The 22528-nt window shown below is 40.7% G+C and overlaps 1 protein-coding gene across 18 annotated transcripts in view; it reads right to left on the bottom strand.

Annotated features, from left to right (window-relative positions):
* Positions 1 to 22528, bottom strand: part of BBS9 (Bardet-Biedl syndrome 9) — a 438558-nt gene that overhangs the window by 318189 nt on the left and 97841 nt on the right. For all 18 annotated transcript variants that reach the window (XR_016222612.1, XR_016222613.1, XM_008261624.5 and 15 more), the window contains exons 6-7: positions 16001 to 16175; positions 6361 to 6445 (exon numbers count right to left, since the gene is read on the bottom strand). Coding sequence is in view for 16 of the 18 variants with exons in the window: in XM_008261624.5 (XP_008259846.2) it covers positions 6361 to 6445; positions 16001 to 16175 (260 nt within the window). In the remaining 2 variants the exon portion in view is untranslated. The remainder of the gene's footprint in view (positions 1 to 6360; positions 6446 to 16000; positions 16176 to 22528) is intronic.

Below are 22528 nucleotides of genomic sequence, written 5' to 3'. Positions count from 1 at the left end.
CACACACATGTATGTATAGCTGGATTCTCCAAAGGATAGGAGGGAAAGAGAGCAGAAAAATTATGTGATGAACTAGTAGCCAAATATTTTTTAAATTTTATGAAAACTACAAATTCATACATGTAAGAATCTCAAAAAAACCTGAGCAAAAAAAGAAAAGTATACATCATAATTTAGTAGTTCAAAAAAGTGATAGAAAAAATCTCAAACATAGCCAAGGGGAAAATACACTGTGTACAAAGGAACAAATACAAGGATAAAAACAGATGTCTCATCAGAAATATAAGTAAGGACACTCACAACCTCTTAAAGTACCAAAGGGAAAAAATTGTCACACTAAAATTCTATATGCAACAAAATATTTTCAAATACAAAGAAAAATAGTTTTTCAGACATATGAAAACTGAAAGAGTTCATCACCAACAGACCCACACTGAAAGAACTGTGAAAGAAAGTCCTTCAAAGGAAGGCAAGAAAATAATACCAGATAGAAATATAGAAATACATAAATTACAGAAGAGTACTGGAATAATAACTACATGGGTACAAACATGATTTTTTTTTAAAAATTTATTCATTTATTTTAAACTCTGAGTTACACAGAAAGAGAAGGAGAAGCAGAGAGAGAGAGAGAGGTCTTCCATCCACTGGTTCACTCCCCAATTAGCCTCAAGGGTTGGAGCTGCGCATTCCAAAGCCAGGAGCCAGGAGCTTCTTCCAGGTCTCCCATGCTGGTACAGGGGCCCAAGGACTTGAGTCATCTTCTACTGCTTTCCCAAGACATAGCAGAGAGCTGGATTGGAAGTGGAGCAGCCAGGACTCCAACCGGCGCCCATGTGGGATGCCGGCACTGCAGGCAGCAGTTTTACCTGCTGGCCACAGCAACAGCCCCCAAACGTGACTTTTTATTATTTAAATCTCATTCAAAAAAACACTGAGTATATAAACAAAAATAATTACAACAGAATATGGGGTTCACAGTAGATGTACAAATAAAATACATGACAATAACACAAAGGCTGGAAGGTGACAAATGCAAGCAAGGTTCTTAAGCCGGACATGAAGCAGGACAATACCATAGGAAAGCAGACTGTGATAAGTTAAAGGTGTGATAAGTTAAAGGCAATCTCTAGAGAAACAACAGAGTTACAGCTGATAACCCAACAAATATAAAATGAAATTTTAAAAATTACTGAATAGGCCGGCGCCACGGCTCAATAGGCTAATCCTCCACCTTGCAGCGCCGGCACACCGGGTTCTAGTCCCGGTCGGGGCGCCGGATTCTGTCCTGGTTGCCCCTCTTCCAGGCCAGCTCTCTGCTGTTGCCTGGGAAGGCAGTGGAGGATGGCCCAAGTGCTTGGGCCCTGCACCCCATGGGAGTGCACCTGGCTCCTGCCTTTGTATCAGCGCGGTGTGCCGGCCGCAGCGCGCCAGCCATGGCAGCCATTGGAGGGTGAACCAACAGCAAAAAGGAAGACCTTTCTCTCTGTCTCTCTCTCTCTCACTATCCACTCTGCCTGTCAAAAAAAAAAAAAAAATTACTGAATAAACCCAAAATAAAATGGGAAAACAAGGAAAGAGAAACAAAGAACAAATGGGACAAAAAGAAACCAAATGGTCAGATAACAGACAAAAACATAACCATAGAAATGATCACAAGAAATGCAAATGGTCTTAAAAATATTAAAAGGTAGAGTATATCACAATGGATTGTTAAAAAGCAAAATAGAACTATATACTCTTAAAAAATATGCATTTTAAGTATGATAACACAAATGGGTTAAAAGTAAAAAAGCAAAAGTTCCCAGAATAACACTAATCAAAAGAAATGTAGTAGTTACATGGATAGTGACAATGAATTAAGTAGGTTTCAGAGCAAAGAATCATACAAAAAGATAATTTCATTACAAAAGAGGGTAAGTTCATAATGGGACATAATTTTTTTAATTTCACAGGCAGAGTTAGACAGTGAGAGAGAGAGACAGAGAGAAAGGTCTTCCTTCTGTTGGTTCACTCCCCAAATGGCCGCTACGGCCGGCACTGCTCCCATCCGAAGCCAGGAGCCAGGTGCTTCCTCCTGGTCTCCCATGCGGGTGCAGGGCCCAAGCACTTGGGCCATCCTCCACTGACTTCCCGGGTCACAGCAGAGAGCTGGACTGGAAGAGGAGCAACTGAGACTAGAACCCAGCGCCCATATAGAATGCCAGCGCCGCAGGCGGAGGATTAACCAAGTGAGCCATGGCGCCGGCCTATGAGACATAATCTTAAATGTTTATGTACCTTCTAACAATTTCAAAATACTTGAAAGCATAAAAAGCTGATAAATTTCCATGGAGAAACAGAAAAACCCACACTTTCATTCAGAGATTTCAAAACCCTCCTTTCAACATTGATAGACACTCCAAATAACTAATAAGGATATGGAGGATTCGAACAGTACTATCATCCAACTTACCCCAAATGACGTGTATAGAACATGCCACCCATGGCCGGCGCCGCGGCTCACTAGGCTAATCCTCCCCCTGTGGTGCCAGCACCCCGGGTTCTAGTCCTGGTTGGGGCGCCAGATTCTGTCCCGGTTGCTCCTCTTCCAGTCCAGCTCTCTGCTGTGGCCTAGGAGGGCAGTGGAAGATGGCCCAAGTGCTTGGGCCCTGCACCCGCATGGGACACTGGGAGGAAGCACCTGGCTCTTGGCTTTGGATTGGCGCAGCGCGCCGACCATAGCAACCATTTGGGGGGTGAACCAACAGCAAAAAGGAAGATCTTTCCCTCTGTCTCTCTCTCTCACTAACTCTGTCAAAAAAAAAAAAAAAAAAGAAAGAAAAGAATATGCCACCCAACAGCTTCAAAAAATACATGTTTTTTTTTTTTCAGGTGCACAACAAACATTACCAAAAAAAGACTGTATTCTAGTACATAAGAGAAATTTCAAAAATCTGAGACAATGCAAGTCATATAAAATATTTTTCTGACTAAAATGATTTTAAATTAGAAATGGACAAATAGTAAAAAAATTTAAAAAGTAGCTCTGAGTAACATAAGCAGTTATCAAAGATCTTCATGCAACTCTCTTATCAAAAGCATCCCAGTGGCTAAGATCTGTCTCTTCTACTATTCCATGGTTGCACAGCCCTGCCAAGTGACAGTCAAGCAATAAAAGGAAGTTTCAGCACTATTTCTTACCCTGTTCATTAACTAATATAGAATGGGAAAATCACTCAACTGTAATGGCCTTCAGAATATACCTTCAGCGTACTCATTAATACTTCAGAGGTACTCATTAATAACTGTGAATGAATGTCTAAGGAAAGGACAGTATGATCGAGACCCAGGAAAGCCATATGCAGAAGGCTAGAATCAAGAAGAGCCCAGCAGCAACCACAACAATGAGAAGTTCCCTGTGGCCACAGCATAGACTGTAAGGGACAAATGGAAGAAGACTGCTATAGAGGAAAAGGTCAAAGGATAATCTGAGCACCCTAATCATTATAAATTTCATCACCCAGCCATTTGGTTTATCTATGTACATGTATGTATGTGTATATATAAAATAAATATATGTCCCAATTATTTAATATTGGAAAAACACCTGCTTTATATATACTATCTCTCTAGTGACAAGATTGTAGAATAGATAATATCACCATTTTTCTAATGAGAAAACTCAGATTTAGCAAAATTAACAAACTTTCTCAAAAAGGAAATATAAGTATGGGTTTGAGTATAGCAGTTAAGATGCAGTTTGAAGGCCCATATCCTATATCATAGTGCCTGGGTTCCAATCCCTGCTTCACTCCCAATTCTATCTTGCTGCTAATTGTGCACTATGGGAGGCAGTAGGTGATGGCTTAGAGCTTGGGTCCTTGCCACACACACATGGGACACCTGCATTGAGTTCCTGGCTCATTGCTTTGAACTGGCAGAGCCCCAGCTCTTGCAGGCATTTTGGGAGTGAACCAGTGGATGAGAGATCTCTTTCTATATAAGTTTCTGTCTGTCTGTCCCCCTTTCTGTCCATCTCTCTCCCTCATACTCTTTATATCTTTGCCGATTTGTCTTTCAAATAAATATAAATAAATCAGGTAGTACAACTCTCAAGATCTGGCACCAAAGTCCATGCTTCATTGTTATTACAGTCTTCAAAATTCTATGCAAAACTACACATTATGTCAAATATGTTACATTTGTGTGCTTTGGCTTTTACCTTTCACCACTAATGAGAAAAATATACCTTCGTCTCAGTCTTGACTCTGCATATTGACCTTCCTTTCTACCATCTCCCCTAGCTTCTGAATCCAGTCACCCCTTGGTATCTGAGGAAGACTGATTTCAAGACCCCCTGAGAATATCAAAATCCACGGACGCATGGTCCCTTGTAAAAAATGGTGTAGTATTTACATATAAACATCTTCCTGTATACTTGTTATCTCTAGATTATGTATAATACCTAATACCACGTAAATTCTCTGTAAATAGTTTTCCATGCCATTGCTTACAGAATGAAGATTTTTTTTTAAATGTCTGTAATGTTCATCACAAGCTTAACTACAGAGTACAATCCTCAGCATCAACGCAGAACCAGGGACACAAAGACCTCACTGTACATAAAATTCTGTAGCTTTCTCTGATGTTCTGATTCCGTTAATATTCTAAATTCCACACTATTTCTACATTCAGTTTCTTTCATGAGAGTCCTCAAATTCACTTCACCATTTCCATCATAATTTTCAGTCCCTTCTATATTTTGTCTTACTGTTAGTGAAGATTCTTGGCATAAGAAACTCACAATTGGGGCCAGCATTGTGGCACAGAGGGTTAGGCTGCTGCCCGCATGCCAACATCCCATATAATCGCAAGTTCATGTCCTGGCTGCTCATCTTCCCATTCTGGGAAAGCAGTGAAGAATGGCTCAAGTACTTGGACCTCTGGTATCCACATGGGAGAGCTGGACTTAGTTCTAGGCTCGAAGCTTCTGTCCGGCACAGCCCTGACCACTGCAGCCATTTGGGGAGTGAACCAACAGATGGAAAATCTCTATCTACCTATCTATACCTATGTACCTAGATAAACAAATACAATCTTAAAAAAAAAAAAAACTTCACAATCATCAGTCTTCCATTAAACAGAAGATTCATCATTTACAAGTTTTCTTCAAATTACTTTTCAAATTATCAAACTTCCACTTCTGTCTTTCAGCTAATTCCATCATTGTGAGCTATGAATTTTTACTTTTTACTTATATGTTTGGTTGCATGCCTGTTAGTAGCAGAATATTGAAAGAATTAACAATAAAAAATTTCCTAAATTGGAGGCTAGCATTGTAGCACAGGAGGTTAAGCTGCTGCTTGTGATGCCAGCATCTTATATCAGACTGACAGAGTCTGACTGCTCCACTTTCTATCCAGCTCCTGACTAATACACCTGGGAAAACAGCAGATATTGGCCCAAGTATGTGGGCCCCTGCCACTCACATGAGAGACCCACACAGAGTTCCTGAACCTTGGCTTCAGCTTAGCCTAGTCCCAGCGATTGTGGCCATTTGCGGAATGAACCAGTAGATATTTTTTTAAAGATTTTATTTATTCATTTGAGAGGTAGAGACACACACAGAGAGAGGGAGAGACAGAGAGAAAGGTCCTCCATTTACCAGTTCACTCCCTAAACGGCCGCAATGGCTGGAGCTGGGCTGATCTGAAGCCGGGAGCCAGGAGCCAGGAGCCAGGAGCCAGGAGCCTTCCCCATGCACCTGTTGCAGACACAGGGTTCCAAGAACCCGGGCCATCCTCCACTGCCTTACCAGGCCATAGCAGAGAGCTTGACTAAAAGAGGAGCATCTGGGACACAAACCAGCACCTACAGGGATGCCCCATAACATATTTTTAAAATTTTCTTCCCATGAATTCATATTTTTAACAAACACCTGAGACTAGATAAAGCATTACTGAAACCTTTATATAATCAAAAGAACTTATGGGCCCAGCACTGTGGCGTAGCGGATAAAGCCATTGCATGCAGTGCCGGCATCCCATACGGGCACCGGTTCGAGTCCCAGCTGTTCCACTTCTGATCCAGTTCTCTGCTATAGCCCGGGAAAGCAGCAGAAGATGGCCCAAGTCCTTGGGCCCCTGCACTTGCATGGGAGGCCAGAAGAAGCTCCTGGTTCCTGGCTTCAGATCAGCTCAGCTCCGGCCGTTGTGGCCAGTTGGGGAGTGAACCAGCAGACGGAAGTTCTCTCTCTCTCTCTCTCTCTCTCTCTCTCTCTCTCTGCCTCTCCTCTCTCTGTGTAACTCTGACTTTCAAATAAATAAATCTAAAAAAAAAAATAAAAAATAACAAGAAAGAAAGAACGAACAAACTTACAACTAGTCTTTTTCCAGAACCAAGTTTTTGCTGTTCGATCTCCTGTCTTTTATCTGCATCCGTTGCAAAAGCAAGTACTTGGTATCTGTATGAGAGAGAAAAATTATAAATGTCTCTACAATTTAAAGTGTAAATTATTTTAAACTTTAAAGGCACATAATATATAATTATTATGAATCACTTTTTCCTTGATTTTAAAAGCTATAGGGGCTGCATTGTGGCATAGCAGGTGGAGCCACTGCTTGCAGAATGTCATCCCATATGGGTGCTGTTTGGAGTCCCAGCTGCTCTGCTTCCAATCCAGCTCTCTGCTAGTGCACCTGAGAAAGCAGCGGAGGATGACCCAAGTACTTGGGCCTCTATACTCACATGGGAGACACGGAAGAAGCTCCTGGCTCCTGGCTTCAGTCTGGCCCAGCCCTGGCCATTGCAGCCATTTGGGGAGTGAACCAGCAGATCAAAGAGCTCTCTATGTCTCCTCTCTCTAACTCTGTCTTTAAACCAAATAAAATAAATCTTTAAAATAAAACAAACAAAAAAAAAGCTGTAAAGTTTAAGCTCTAATAATTTAAATTTAGGAATTCTAAAATTATCATAATGAAAAATTACAACCACATGTCCCAAATATTCAACACTGGGATAAAACCTCTACCAACTATTAAAGCACTTCCATTATCATTTTATTTGACAAATAACAACAGGGACCTAGTACAAGCATTAACAATGGAAAAATCAACCACAAGACCTGTACTTATGAGGAGCTCCCAACGCAGATGTGAAGATTCATACACAGACAACTCAGCATAATTCAGAGTACCTGTGCTAATAAATACAAAGTGGGCACACAAAGCATGTGGTGGCAAAAACAAGCTCGTGGGGGTGGAGGAGGTTTGGCGTTGGTATAGATTCAGGAGGAGAAAGCTAGGCTTCGAGAAAGGAGTGAACATTTACAATGCTGGTGAAGAGAGGAAAGGCATTATGGCCAAGCAAATAGCACATCCGAAGGCATGTAGTGGAAAAAGAAACATGAAAAGCCAAAACAAGAGTTCAGGAGAGATGCATGGTGGTGAGCCATGAGTCATGACAAATGAGACAAAAAGGTAGGTGGGGTTGTAAAACCTACCCAAAAACCCCACAGCACAGATCTTCCTACCATACCAGACTGTTAAAATCCCAAGGCCTCCAAAACTACCAAACAATTAGACCTCATATTCTGACCTCCAAATAGGATTGCTTTCCTAGCCCCAATTCATAGTAGCAGAAACCACATGCACTGGTGACTAGAACATCGTCTCAGAGCTTCTGCTATCACTCTAACTCAGGCAATTAATTACATAGCGGTTTATTTCCTGTAGACACCAACCTAGTAGAGGATGCTATGGGTTTTACAAAAATCTAAAGCTCCTTGGGCTATTTAAAACTTCTTACATAACTACAAAGAGTTAAGATTTCCTCTGAGAAATAAGTGAGCCCCTGCTTGGGCCTCATTAGCATCAAAAAGCAGGTGGAGACACAGCCAAAACCCGTCTCCTGATTTACAAATCCAGACCAACTCTCTTCCTGGAAAACAACTCAGAAGAGTGTTTTATTATTTAAACACAACTAACAGTAAATTTAGATGATGACAAACATACAAGAGTATCTATTTTATGATTTTTCCTTAGCACCAATAACGTACATGAAAATCTATTTCCAAAACTAAATAATTACAAGCAGTCTTGGAAATTCAGAAATAAAGAAACATTTGGGTCTTTCTTACCATTCAGTACTCAATGATACAAGCTAAAGAATGAAATTCTCTTGTTGAGACTGCTGAAAGAATAATCAGGCCCAATGATGGAAGATTTTATAAAAGAGTGGCACGTGAGAATGGAAAGGTGCTGATCACAAATAGAGCAAGTCCAGGCCAACAGTGGCCACAAAATGCTTTATGGGTCCTGTGGAGCACCAATGTCAAACCCCAGTATATAATTTAGTGCTCTTCCATATCACATCATAAAAACAGCAGCAAGTAACTAAAATATGGATGGAGGTGTCATGGAGCACAAAAGTAAACCCTGTGAAATCATTTATTTTTAAATGAAACATAGCTGTTACCTCAAAAGGGTACAGGACAGTTTTGGAACATTGATATTTCACACAGAGAACTTTGGTAGAAATGGAAACTCTGGAGACAGAGCATTATTATATCCATGTCCACTACAGCTAAAACATTCTCAATTATGCCAGGGACAATCATTTTCATTGAAAGATGCCAGTAACAAAACAGAAGCTTTCTTTACACTCTTTTCACTCCATCCAGTCCTTATTGGCCATTTACTTTTGGCAAACACAAGGCTAAGCCCTTCAGGGAATACAAAACTCCTGGCATCAAGGACCAATGATGCCCAGTCAAGGAAAATCCAAACAAGCAAATATCTTCTATCAGTGTAAGCTTGAACAGTACTTGAGGAAAGCACTGATAAACCACTTTATGAATTGAGGAGGAAATGTTGCCTACAGCCAGATCAAGGAAGAATTAAAAAGAAGAATTAAAAAGACATAATTTTGCTATGCAGGAAAGGAATGAAGAGCATTTCAGACCCAAGGAGAAGTGAACAAAACAGGAGCAAGAAGCACTGATCATCTGTAGAGGACACAAGTATTTCAATTTGGTCAGAGCCTAAAACTGGTGAAGAACACAACATTCTTTTAAACCAGCTGGCTAATCTCAAGAAACACACTTTTAAAAACTTCATGAAAGGAGCTGGCATGGTGGAGCAGCGGCCTGAGCTGCCCCTTGTGACGCTGGCATGTGGAAGTGCTGGATCTAGTCCCCACTGCTATGCTCCCAACCTAACTCCCCAGTAATGTGCCTGGGAAGGTAGCGGAAGATGGTCCAAATTCTTAGGTCCCTGCTAGCCATGTGGAAGCCCTAGATGGAATTTCTGGCTCCTGGCTTCATCCTGGTCCAGCCCTGGCTATGGTGGCTATTTAGGGAATGAACCAACAGATGGAAGATTGATCGATTAAACTATCTCACTCATTCTCTCTTCCTTTCAAATAATTTTTTTAATCATTTAAGCCTATTATTTACTTAGACATGTATTAGGAGCTACAAAAGGGTCCCAAGAAGTGTGCACCAGACAGAAGGTAAGAAAAAAAAGCTCTTGCAGGTATGCTCTCCAGGGAGCCTCCCCCCATTCAGTTCTCCCTTAGAGGGTCCCCCACTCCAACCTTCCAGTGTGCCTCTCAATATGCTAGGCAAAGCTATCTGCAGCTTGCCTCACCATGGACTGAAACCCAGGATTGACTTGCTGCCTCCCATAGTGGCAAGAGGAAGAGAGACAGGTCTTACTTGATTTTGCATTCCTAAGACTTTATATAATATGTGGCACAGAAAAACTTCTTGAAAAATGTTCGGCAAATGAAAAATTGAATGGTTGAATAAATTAATTGAATTATTCAGTCAGTGAGCAGATGTTTAAAATACATTCTATTCTTATAAACCTGATAAAGCAACGCACACTCTGGAGCATTTTTTAACTACCAGAAGAGCAAATATGATATTGGGCAAAAATCAGTACTTTAGGCAGAAATGTATCTAGTAAGTAAAAATAAGAGGATACTTGAACCAGTTAACTTTAAAAATCCCTAGAGGTAAAATGGGACTAGGCTATAAAGTATGTGAAATGTAATTTGAGTGATCATTCTATATTCATAGGAGACTGGTAAAAGGACCCCTTGCAGATAACAAAATCCACAGATGCATGAGCCCCTTTAATAAAATGTCACAGTGAGTTAATATAACTGACCAGCACATTCCCCTGAATATAGTTACACACTATATTAACAACAGGGATATGCTCTGACAAATACATCCTTAGGTGATTACATTGTTGAGCAAACATCATGGTATGTGTTGACACACATTTAGATGGTTGTATTGTCACTAGGTAATATAATATTATAGGACTCCCATGATACCCACGTATGGGTCCCTTGGTGGCTAAAGCTATGTATGCCATGCAAGACTACACTTTAGGCCAGCGCCGCAGCTCAATAGGATAATTCTCCACGTGCAGCGCTGGCATCCCGAGTTCTAGTCCTGGTCGGGGTGCCAGATTCTGTCCTGGTTGCTCCTCTTCCAGTCCAGCTCTCTGCTGTGGCCCGGGAAGGCAGTGGAGGATGGCCAAGTCCTTGGGCCCTGCACCCCATGGGAGACCAGGAGAAGCACCTGGCTCCTGGCTTCAGATCAGCATGGTGAGCTGGCCACAGCACGCTGGCCGCAGCACGCCGGCCACAGCGGCCATTGAAAGGTGAACCAATGGAAAAGTAAGACCTTTCTCTCTGTCTCTCTCTCTCTCTCACTGTCCACTCTGCCTGTCCAAAAAAAAAAAAAAAAAAAAAAAAAGAATTAAAAAGTAGAGAATGTTCCAACGGGAAGCATTCTACACAGGAGACTCATAGAATGACAATTGCTTTAAGTACCACTCTGACCTCAGAATCAGCCCTAAGGCTTCCTGGTCTGGCTGAGAAGCCAGTCACAGCATTTCAGGCATGGAAAGCCAAGACACTGTGGCCAAAAAAAAAAAAAAAAATATATATATATATATATATATATATATATTCCACATAAAGGATCTCTATGAATGAGATCCCAATTGAAAGAAGTGGCCATCAAAGAAGGATGTACTTTTCTCTGAAGGGAGGAACTTCCACTTTGCGAATGGCCTTGTCTAAATAGTGATGGACTCTGTGGATTCAAAAGGCTTCCATAGCTGGCACTGTGGCACAGCAGATTAACGTCTTGGGCTGTAAGCACCGGTATCCCAAATGGGTGCCAGTTCGAGTCCCAGCTGCTCCACTTCCAATCCAGCTTTCTGCTATGGCCTGGGATAGCAGTAGAGGATGGCCCAAGTCCTTGGACCCCTGCAATCGCGTGGGAGACCCGGAAGAAGCTCCTGGATCCTGGCTTCAGATCAGCGCAGTTCCAGCCGTTACGGCCAGTTGGGGAGTGAACCATCGGATGGAAGACCTCTCTCTCTCTCTCTCTGCCTCTCCTCTCTCTGTGTAACTCTGACTCTTAAGTAAAAAATAAATAAATCTTTAAAAAAATAAAAGGCTTCCATAGTCTAGGCTTCTCATATCAAGAACCTTGGGTGGTCACTGACATCATACATAAGAATGTTAATTGTAAAATTAACAACAGGAGTCACTGTGTACTAAGTCTCCATGTAGGGCCTCTGTCCTCAATGAGTTGTATTATGAGAGTTAAATGTGATATTTATCCTCAGTTTGTGTGTGTGTGTATGTGTATGTGCAAATTTTTGAAATCTTTACTTGGTATAGAGTTGGTCTTCTGTGTACAAGGTTAATTGAAAATGAATCTTAATGAAGAATGCACTGGGAATGGGAGAGGGAGGTAGAGGAGAGGTGAGAGTGCGGGTGGGAGGGGTGGTATGGTGGGAAGAATAATTATATTCCTAAAGTTGTAAATATGAAATTTGTTTTCCTTAAATTAATTGGGGCTGGTGCTTTGGCTTAGCAGGTAAAGCCACCCCCTGCAGTGCATCCCATTTGGGCTCCAGTTCAAGATCTGGCTGTTATACTTCTGATCCAGTTCTCTGCTACGGCCTGGAAAAGCAGTAGAAGATGGCCCAAGTACCTGTGCTCCTGCACCCACATGGGAGACCCAGAAGAAGCTTCTGGCTCCTGGCTTCAGATCAGTGCAGCTCTGGCTGTTGAGGCCAACTGGGGAGTAAACCAGTGATGGAAGACCTCTCTCTCTCTGCCTCTCCTTCTCTCTCTGTGTAACTCTGACTTTCAAATGAATAAATAAATCTTTAAATAAATAAATAAAATTTAAAAAGAAAGTAAACCTAAAAAATAATATCTAAAACTATGTAAATAATTGCTTAGGGGATAATGACAAGAAAAAAGTCCACATGTGTTCAGTACACATGCAATTTTTTTTCAAATATTTTCCATCTACAGGCAGAATAATCCATGGATATGGAACCCACAGATATGAAGGGCCAACTGTGAAAGAAGGTTCACGTTTTCTAATGGGAAATGAAAATTATACTGGATTAGACAGGTGTTTTAAAAGGGCAGCTATAGAAGGAGCATCACTGCCTACATTAGAGGTAAAAAAAAAAAAAGAAAAAGAAAAACACAGAAGTCTAAGTAAAAAGATGAAGGCCCAAACCAACGGAAATTAGAAGCAAGAACTGAATAAGAGAATTAAGAGTAGAAAAGGCAGGATTTAGTGACTAAACTGTTGTGACAGGCCAAGAAAGTAAAAAAAGAAGAAACGGTTATCCAAAGTTGGTGCACACATGGCCAAGGGAACAGTGGTACCAAATAGCTTTCCCTTGTTCCCAAAAAAAGAGCAAACAATTCTCCCAACTCCAACGGAAAGCAAAGCTCAAAGTGTGTCCCTGCATTAGAATCACCTAGATTATATTATATCTACAACAATGATTCCTGGGTTATCCCCAAACCTGTAAATCAAAATCTGAAAGGAGGGGACCAGGAATCCGTAAATCTGTGTTTTATAACAGGTTTCCCAGCAGAGTCTTAGCACACTAAAGAATGAGACCAGCCTTTGCTAGCTCCTGTTTCAAAATAACTAAGTAATTAAATATCTACAACAAAATTAAAGATAAATTATGTCTGAAAAGCCAATACTATTAGCTGATTACATTCTGTTGACTAATTATATAGATAGGTTTAATGAAATCTCAAAAGAAACCAAATAGTTTTCATGCTTTCTATCAACCTAAATTGCATCCATGATTATCATTTAATTTAACCTATTAAATTTGGCAGCGTAACACACAGCTTAATGTTATGAACTCTCTCAATTGTCATCATTTCACAATAATCAGATATCTCATACATTTTTACCATAAAAGAGCTACGTGTTTCTATGGGGGTGCAAACGACTGAAATCTTTACTTAATGTACACTAAACTGATCTTCTGTAAAAAAAAAAAAAAAAAAAAAAAAAGAAAGAAAGAAATTATCAATTCCCAACTTGACTCTCACTGGGATTAAACATGACAATAGGTCTGATCTGATTTCATCATCATTTAAAAAAAATCATCTATTATTTTTCACTTTATGTTTTTGTGTGGGAGCAAACTGTTGAAATACTTACTTAAGGTATACTAAGCTGATCTTCTGTATATTAAGATAATCGAAAATGAATCTTGATGTGAATGGAAGGGGAGAGGGAGTGGGAAAGGGGAGGGTTGTGGGTGGGAGGGACGGTATGGGGGGGGAAGCCATTGTAACACATGAGTCGTACTTTGGAAATTTATATTCATTAAATAAAAGATTAAAAAAAAAAAAAAGAGCTACGTAATGGATAAAGTGTACTTTTTTCAGTCCTAGATGGAGATGAATTTAATAGATTGGTATGTTTGAGAATTACCACACTAAACAACCATGTAGACTTCTGTGAGATTCAACTCACACAATAAGGAAACCTACACACTGCTTCCTCATCCACGCACTCCTGGAGTTATTACCAAATTAATTCCAATGTGCATATTTCAAAGTGTGAGTAATGGAGCATTCAAATCTTTGTATTGTGACCCCAGACAAGCACTACTTGGCCAAGGGCGAGACACAGAACTCGGTTGAAAGCTGAAAAGCAGATCTCCTCAATATTGCTTAAGCTTTGGCACGTTTGAGTAAATTATAAAGATATTTTCCTCAACTTCTCAAAACAAGTATAATATTTTATTTATTACCAGTAGCCATGCCACAATTCATTCATCTTCTCTGGATAAGGGCCATAGGCGTTACAGAAGGAACATGACATGATGAAACACTACCCTCCATCAGTGAACTTCTGCTCAGCCACAAGCATTTGCTGATTTTTCAGACTTTTGAACCCTTCTTGCCTTGACAATCATTCACCAAAGGGAGATTGCCACTTAGAAGGGAAAACTGCATTACCTTGCTATATATACAATATTAAAACCTGAAGACAAAAATTTGCAGCTGTTGCCTGATAAATTTATGTTTGCTTCCTGTCTTAGGAAAACTCATGCAACCAAAAATAGCCCTAAAAAGCTACAATGATGTGTTGTTTAGATGTTTTAAGTTTTGAATGTTGCCATCAGTTAAGATAACAATAAAATTACGAAAGATAGTGAAACCCTGCAAGTCCATTTCTTTTCTCAGCATGGATTTCTACTTTCTTTTCCCAATTCTCTCTGCCAGCAAAAAATGCACTCTCCAGAAACTCTAAACCTTAACTTATTGAAATTCAGCTGGTGAAGGAGAAAACAGTCTCTCTCAAAAACAATTCACCAAGATCAATAAAAATTTCCAGCGCAAAGTATAAACTGTTTTCATACTCAGTGTCATCCTTTACCTCCACTTGAATTATTTTTTAAAAAATGACTCACATTCCTAACATCATTTGTATTTCTTCTCAGTATTTTTCCTATCTCACAAGTATTCTGTTTTCTTAAAAAATTGTTCCACACATGAACTTTGGATTTGGCTTTTTTTTAACTCAACACATCTTTTATTATTTCTTTTTTTTTGTTTTGTTTTGTTTTGTTTTTTGACAGGCAGAGTGGACAGTGAGAGAGAGAGACAGAGAGAAAGGTCTTCCTTTTGCCGTTGGTTCACCCTCCAATGGCCGCCGCGGCCGGAGCGCTGCGGCCGGCGCACCGCGCTGATCCGATGGCAGGAGCCAGGAGCCAGGTGCTTTTCCTGGTCTCCCATGGGGTGTAGGGCCCAAGCACCTGGGCCATCCTCCACTGCACTCCCTGGCCACAGCAGAGGGCTGGCCTGGAAGAGGGGCAACCGGGACAGAATCCGGCGCCCCGACCAGGACTAAAACCCGGTGTGCCGGCGCCGCTAGGCGGAGGATTAGCCTAGTGAGCCACGGCGCCGGCCCTCCCTTTTATTATTTCTATCACAGAACAGTCACAATAACTTATTGAGTATTTTCTGTGGGGTGGCAATTTGGAATAAATTTAATTTTTTTATATTTCATTCATTTATTTGAGCGGTAGAGCTAGAGACAGTGAGAAGGAGAGACATAGAGAAAGGTCTCCATCTGCTGGTTCACTCCCCAAATGGCCACAACAGTAAAAGCGAGGCCAACGAGAAGCCAGGAGCCAGGAGCTTCTTCTGGGTCTCCCATGCAGGTGCAGGGGCCAAGCACTTGGGCCATCTTCTACTGCTTTCCCAGGCACAGCAGAGAGCTGGATCAGAAGAGGAGCAGCTGGGGCATGAACTGGCGCCCATATGGGATGCTGGCACCACAGGCAGAGGCTAGACCTACTGCACGACAGCACCAGCCTCACATATAATCTTTATAATAAACTTACAACTATCTCCTTTAGAGTCTCGATAAGGACACTAACCATCAAAAAGTTGTACTTAGCAAAATAAGAATTCCTCCCAGATCCATCCCCTCTAAACACCTTTTCTCAAATCACTGTTCTATACTTCCTTTCAAATACTTTCCGATACAAAAAGAACAGTCTAAATATCACAATTACATTTTATCACAGAAATCTCTTTTTCATTAATAATATTGAAGCTCTTTGTGGTAAAAAAAAAAAATTAACAAGAAGCAAACACACCAAAAAAATCTTGATTTCAAAGATGCAACTTTCAGACTTACTTGTAACTCTCCACTTGCCGGCAGGAAGAGACAGTAATGAAGGAATCTGTACGAGAACTGTAAGCAAGAGGGCCAGGAAGAAGGGAACCAGGGAGAAATCTCCCAAAAGCGTAGCTTTCCTGCTCAAACACCATCAGCATCCCATCCATCGACTGGATACATATTAAGTCTCGACCTACAGGATAAAAAAAAAGGAAACAAGATGACCTTTTCTTTTACAAATATAATCTTTTAATTTATCACTATCCACAACAAACATGTCACAGTTAATTTATCTCCACTACATAGCCAATAGCTTAAAGTTTAAATTACAAAACAATGAAGCTTTCAGGTTACTGATATCAGTATACATACATTTTACAATTTTTAAATTATTCAGAGGCAGGTGTTGTGGTGCAGCTGGTTAAGCCTCCACTTGAGCACCTGCGTCCCATATTATCACGGTGCCTGATTCGAGTCCCAGACATTCTACTTCCACCACAGCTTCCTGCTCATGTGCACCCCGAGAAGCAACAGGTAATGGTTCAAGTACTTGAGTCTCCGCATCAGTACAGAGACCTGAATAGACTTCCCAGCTCCTGGCTTTGGCCTGGCCCAACCTCAGCTGTTGAGGTCCTTTGGATAATGAACTAGTGAACTGAGGATCTCTCTCTCTCTCTCTGTCCTCCAAATAAAATTAAAATAAATAAAATTATTTTGAAAAATAAAACAAACAAGAATATTTCAACAATTTCATAGTAAAACAACATTAAAAGATGTTTATTTTGGTGCAAAAAAAATCTTGAAATCCATGCTTATGGGGGGGTTTCAATAAGTTCATGGAAAATGCATCCTATAAAAATACCATGTATACATTCTTTTGCCAAAATAAACTGACCTTTGAGTTCCATTTTGCTATGAACTTTTTGAAAGTACCCTTGTAATGCCAAAGTAGTTTTCTTAAAAAGAAAACAACCCAGGGGCCGGCGCTGTGGTGTAACAGGTAAAGCTGTTGCCTTCGGTGCCAGCATCCCAAATGGGTGCCAACTGGAGACCCAGCTGCTCCACTTCCAATCCAGCTCCCTGCTAAAGTACCTGAGAAAGTAGCAGAAGATGGCCTAAGTGCTTGGGCCCCTGCACCCATGGGGAGACCTGGAAGAAGCTCTTAGCTCCTGGCTTCATATCGGCCCAGCGCCAGCCATCTGAGGGAGAGAACCAGTGGATAGAAGATCCTCTCTTCCTCTCTCTCTCTCTCTCTCTCTCTCGCTCTCGCTCTCTCCTTCCCTCCCTCCCTTCTTCCCCCCCCCCCCGTCCTCTCTGTATCTCTTTCAAATAAATAAATAAATCTTTTTAAAAAATAATAAAAATAAAAAAGGTGTGGATTCACACAGATGTTATCTGTGTGGGTGCATGCTGTACACATGTACTCACAGACACATTCAAACAAAGAATGCTTTATTTAGCCATTTGGCAGTCTCATCTGTCTATAATCAACAAAAACAAATAAGCATAAAAATGCCTCTATGCAGTTGAAATAGATACTTCAATTACAATAGGACTTTGTAATAAAAAAATCACGCAAACTTTTCACAGGGAAGATTTCCAGATCACTCGGAGCATCAATTATTTTTTTAATTATGGTTCTAACAATTCTAACAACTGCAGTTTTTATAAACAAGTTACTAATATTCCTGGAGCTTCAGCCAACTCATTTGTAAGATGAGAATACTTGCATAAAAACGCCAAAGTTATCAACTAATCTTCAACAAAGGCTCCAAGAATGCAGTGACGAAAGAATAGTCTCTCCAATAAAGTGTTAGAAAAATTGGATATCCCACGCAAAAAAAAAGAATGAAATTGGATTCTTATCTGACACCATACACAAAAATCAACTCAAAGTGGATTAAAGACTTAAACATAAGACCTAAAACTATAAAACTTCTAGAAGAAAACATAGGGGGAACACTCCATGACATTGTTCTTGGCAATGATTTTTTTGGATAGGATACCAAAAGCACAGGAAACAAAAGCAAAAATAGACAAGAGGGACTACATCAAACTTAAATAATTCTGCACAGCAAAGGAAATAATCAACAAAGTTAAAAGGCAACATATGGAATGGGGGAAATATTTGCAAACCATATATCTAATAAGGGATTAATTGCTAAAATATATAAGGAAGTCATATAACTCAATAGCAAAAAAACAAATAACCCAATTTAAAAATGGGCAAAAGACTGAAATAGACATTTTTCCAAAAAAGACATACAAATCGCCAACAGAAATACGAAAGGTGTTCAACAACACTAATCAGTGGGCAAATGCAAATCAAAACCAAAATGAAGTATCGCCTCAGATATGTTAGGAAAAGAGAAGGAAAATCTGCCATTTGCAACAACATGGCTAAGCCTAGAGGACATCATGCAAAATGAAATAAGCCAGATACAGAAAGACAAATACCACATGATCTCACTTATATCTGGCATCTAAAAAAGCCAAATTCATTGAAACAGAGTAGGAGGGTGCTTGCCAGGAGTCAGAGGGTGGGAAGATGGAGACAAAATGGTCCAAGGATACAAATCTGCACTTCTAAGGTGAGCAACTTCTAGAGAACTGATGTACAGCATGGAGACTACAGCAAATAATAATGTATTATATATTTGAAATTTTCTAAGAGGGTAGATCTTATGTGTTCCCAACACAAAAAGAAGACAATGTGAGGTGATGGATATCTTAATTTATTTCTTTTTTTTTTTTTTTTTTTTTTTTTTTTTGACAGGCAGAGTTAGACAGTGAGAGAGAGAGACAGAGAGAAAGGTCTTCCTTCATTGGTTCACCCCACCCCCCCAAATGGCCACCACGGCCAGCGCGCTGTGCTGATCTGAAGCCAGGAGCCAGGTGCCTCCTCTTGGGCTCCCATGCGGGTACAGGGCCCAAGCACTTGGGCCATCCTCCACTGCACTCCCGGGCCACAGCAGAGAGCTGGACTGGAAGAGGAGCAACCGGGACAGAACTGGTATCCTAACAGGGACTAGAGCCTGGAGTGCCGGCGCCACAGGTGGAGGATCAGCCTCCTGAGCCACAGCGCTGGCCTTAATTTATTTCTAACAACAATTTCACAGAGCATACATGTATCAGACTGTACACAATGAATATATATAATTTATATTTAACAGTTGTACATAAACTTGGAAGGAGGGAGAATTCTAAACTTAGAGACAAGATGCCAAAGTACCTACCACTGTATAGCATGTAAGGCATGTCATAAATTATGGCATTAAAATAAAGATTTTTATCACCTGCTTCCCAACCCAGAGAAGAAAAAGTAGCAAAATTAGAAAAGGGGTGAAGACACTGGGAAATTATGAGAAGTGACAGTTAACATCCTAACAAAAAGGACAAAAACAGAAGACCTTTAAAATATGTATCAAATCATTTTTTCAGGAATTTATTAACACATTAGTTTCTCAGGGTCATAGCAAGTGCATGATAATTACTGTAACACAATTCTCAATTCTCATGTTAATGTGATATTAATAAAAAGAGAACAGATTCAATGTAGTTCATAGATACAATTCTGAGAATATAATTATATATTATCAAATAATTTTTAAGAGAACAGTCTGGGCTTAGAATAGCAGCAAGGATAGGAGTTATTAGGATTCATTAGGTGGATTTAATATAGGTTGGTATAGCTCAGTCATTTGCAAAAAGAACTTGTGTGTGGAGATACTGTTTCCTCCAATAGACATTCGGCTTTAGCGCCAGAACCATGAATCATCACTAGATACACAGCTATTCAAAATAAATCCTACATTGGCAGTCGTCTATTGCCAACACAACATATGATTCTATTCTTGTCATTGTTCAGGAGCAGAGGTTATACATACAACTTCCAAACATGCTTTGCAAAGGACGGAGTACATCCTCCTACTTCGAGCCGGCGCGATGGGGGAGCTGGAGCAGCTTGTCCTGTCTTCAGAGGTGGAAGCCACATATTGGGACAACAGTCTCACCACCTCCTCCGGACTACATTATCTCCAGGTGGTCACATATGACAGAAGCAAACACCTTCCTTATTTAGGCCATCATTAAGCTGGGCATTTGTTAAAGCAACCAAACCTGCACTGTATTAAACAATGCAGAACATAGCTGAGTCTAAAGTTCCAACCTGTATCACTACCTCATAAATTATGACCTGACTGGATCCTGACACCAAAAAACAACCAGGCAGGGGTGCACATTTGGTGTAGCAGATAAGATGCTTCTTGGAATGCCTGAATACCATATCAGAGTACCTAGGTTTGAGTCCCAGCTCCACTTGCAGTTCCAGCTTCCTGCTCTTGTAGACCCTGAGAGACTGCAGGGGATAGCTCACATAGTTGGGTCCTTGCCACCCACATGGGAGACCAGGCTCCTGGCTTCAGCCTGACCCAGCACTAGCACTGGGAGAGTGAACCAGTGGATAGAAGATCTCTCTGTATCTATCTGTCCTTCTTGTTTCTCTTTCTGACCTTCGTATAAAAAACCATTTTTTTTTTTAATTCAAAAAGAGAACATGCAGAGAAGACATAGTGGGAAAAGTCAAGAAATTTGAATGTGATTACATTCTTTTATTTATTTATTTATTTTGGACAGATAGAGTTATAGACAGTGAGAGAGAGAGACAGAGGGAAAGGTCTTCCTTCTGTTGGTTCACTCCCCTAATAGCCACTATGGCCGGCACTGCGCGGATCCGAAGCCAGGAGCCGGATGCTTCCTCCCGCTCTCCCATGCGGGTGCAGGGACCCAAGCACTTGGGCCATTCTTCACTGCCTTCCTGGGCCAAAGCAGAGAGCTGGACTGGAAGAGGAGCGACTGGGACTAGTACCCAGCGCCCCAACCGGGACTAGAACCTGGGGTGCCGGTGCCACAGGCGGAGGATTAGCCAAGTGAGCTACGGCGCTGGCTTAATAATGATCCTATTTAAAAGACTGATTTATTTATTTGACAGGCAGAGAGACAGAGAGAGAGAGAGAGGGAAAGAGAGAGACCTTCCATTGGCTGGTTCACTCCTCAAATGGCCACAAATGACAGAGTTGCTCTGTCCAGGTCTCACATATGGATTCAGAGGCCCTAGTCCTGGGGCCATCTTCCCATGCTTTCCCAGATGCATTTCAGGGAGCTGAACCAAAAGCAGAGCAAGCAGAGGCTTAACTGGCTGCACCGCAACACCGGCCACATCATGAATGTTCTTTAGTGTGATCATGGGACAAAGATTGTACCTTCTTTCAAACGGTTCATCAAAAAACAAATGTCTGTATACACATATATATGTACACAACAGTTAACTCTAGATGCTAAAAGTAGGGGTGTTCGTGTTACTTCTTCTACACATTTTTCTCAAAATGTAGAAAAACAAAGTATGTATACATATCTACATTTTGTAGATGACAAAATTATCGTGACCTATAGTTGGGTGACCAAGCTGTATTCTTAGTATCTGTATTACTAAAGACTGTGAGCTCAGAGCATATGTACTTGCAAGCAAAAGTAGCAATAAAATTTGTGTTTATTTTAATAGGTGGTATCATGGAACCACCAATCTCCAGTGTAACCAAAGACCTTAAAGAAATGGTCCTCAGAATGTGGTCCCAAAACAGTACTACCAGCGCTATCAACCAACTTCTTAGAAATGCAAATCCTAGGATCCCAATCTAGACCCACTGAATCTGAATACTGGTGACAGATTTCCATAAGCCATACAGACTTTTCTGATGCATGCTGAAAGTTTCAATATCACAACAGGTAAAGAACTAGAGCCTGCATCCCAGAGAAAACTTGGACCCTTAACATGGTATGTTGTCCTATTCCTGTAAACGGCAGCAATACAGAGAATATTTAATATACTATAAAGTCAAAGCAGATAAGTCTACTGAATCAGATAATCCAGATTTGAATCCTACTTCAATAATCAGTGGTGAGCTTAGACTCGATTTTCTTTGTCTGCAAAGGCATATCTATCTCAGAAACGTTCTGTGAGGATTAAATAAAGTAATATATGGAAACTAGATCTAGCAGTGGCAAGTGATCATATTATAGTTTTGTTTTGTTTTGTTTTTCATTTTTATTTATTTATTTGAGAAGCAGTCAGAGACAGTCAGAAAGACAGAGTTTCCACTTGCTGGCTCACTCCCCAAATGCTTGCAAGGCCAGAGCTGTGCCAGGCTGAAGCCAGGAACCAGGAACTCAGTCCAGGTTTCCCACCTGGCTAGCAGGAACTCAACCACTTAGGTCATCACTATTGCCACCCAGGGTATGCATTAGCAGGAAGCTGGAGTCAAGAGTCAGGGGGAGGGATCAAACCTGTCAGAAGCAGGTGTCTTCACCACTCACCCCAATTAGATTTTATTTTCATAACTACTTTCCAAGCCTCATCCTACATATTGTATTGATGTTTAACTATTGCTATTTCCCACACACATCACAATGAAACAGGCTTCCTTGCCTTTCCTTGTTTTATTTTTTTTTTCCTCAATAAATCCTTTTGTTTTTCTTCCCCAGGTGTGG

This window comes from Oryctolagus cuniculus, chromosome 16 (assembly GCF_051225735.1).
Source record: "Oryctolagus cuniculus isolate XC-2025 breed Fujian yellow rabbit chromosome 16, ASM5122573v1, whole genome shotgun sequence".
Classification (NCBI taxonomy): Eukaryota; Metazoa; Chordata; class Mammalia; order Lagomorpha; family Leporidae; genus Oryctolagus; species Oryctolagus cuniculus.
The sequence above is the reverse complement of the archived record's forward strand: the minus strand, read 5'-3'. Positions and strand labels throughout refer to the sequence as shown.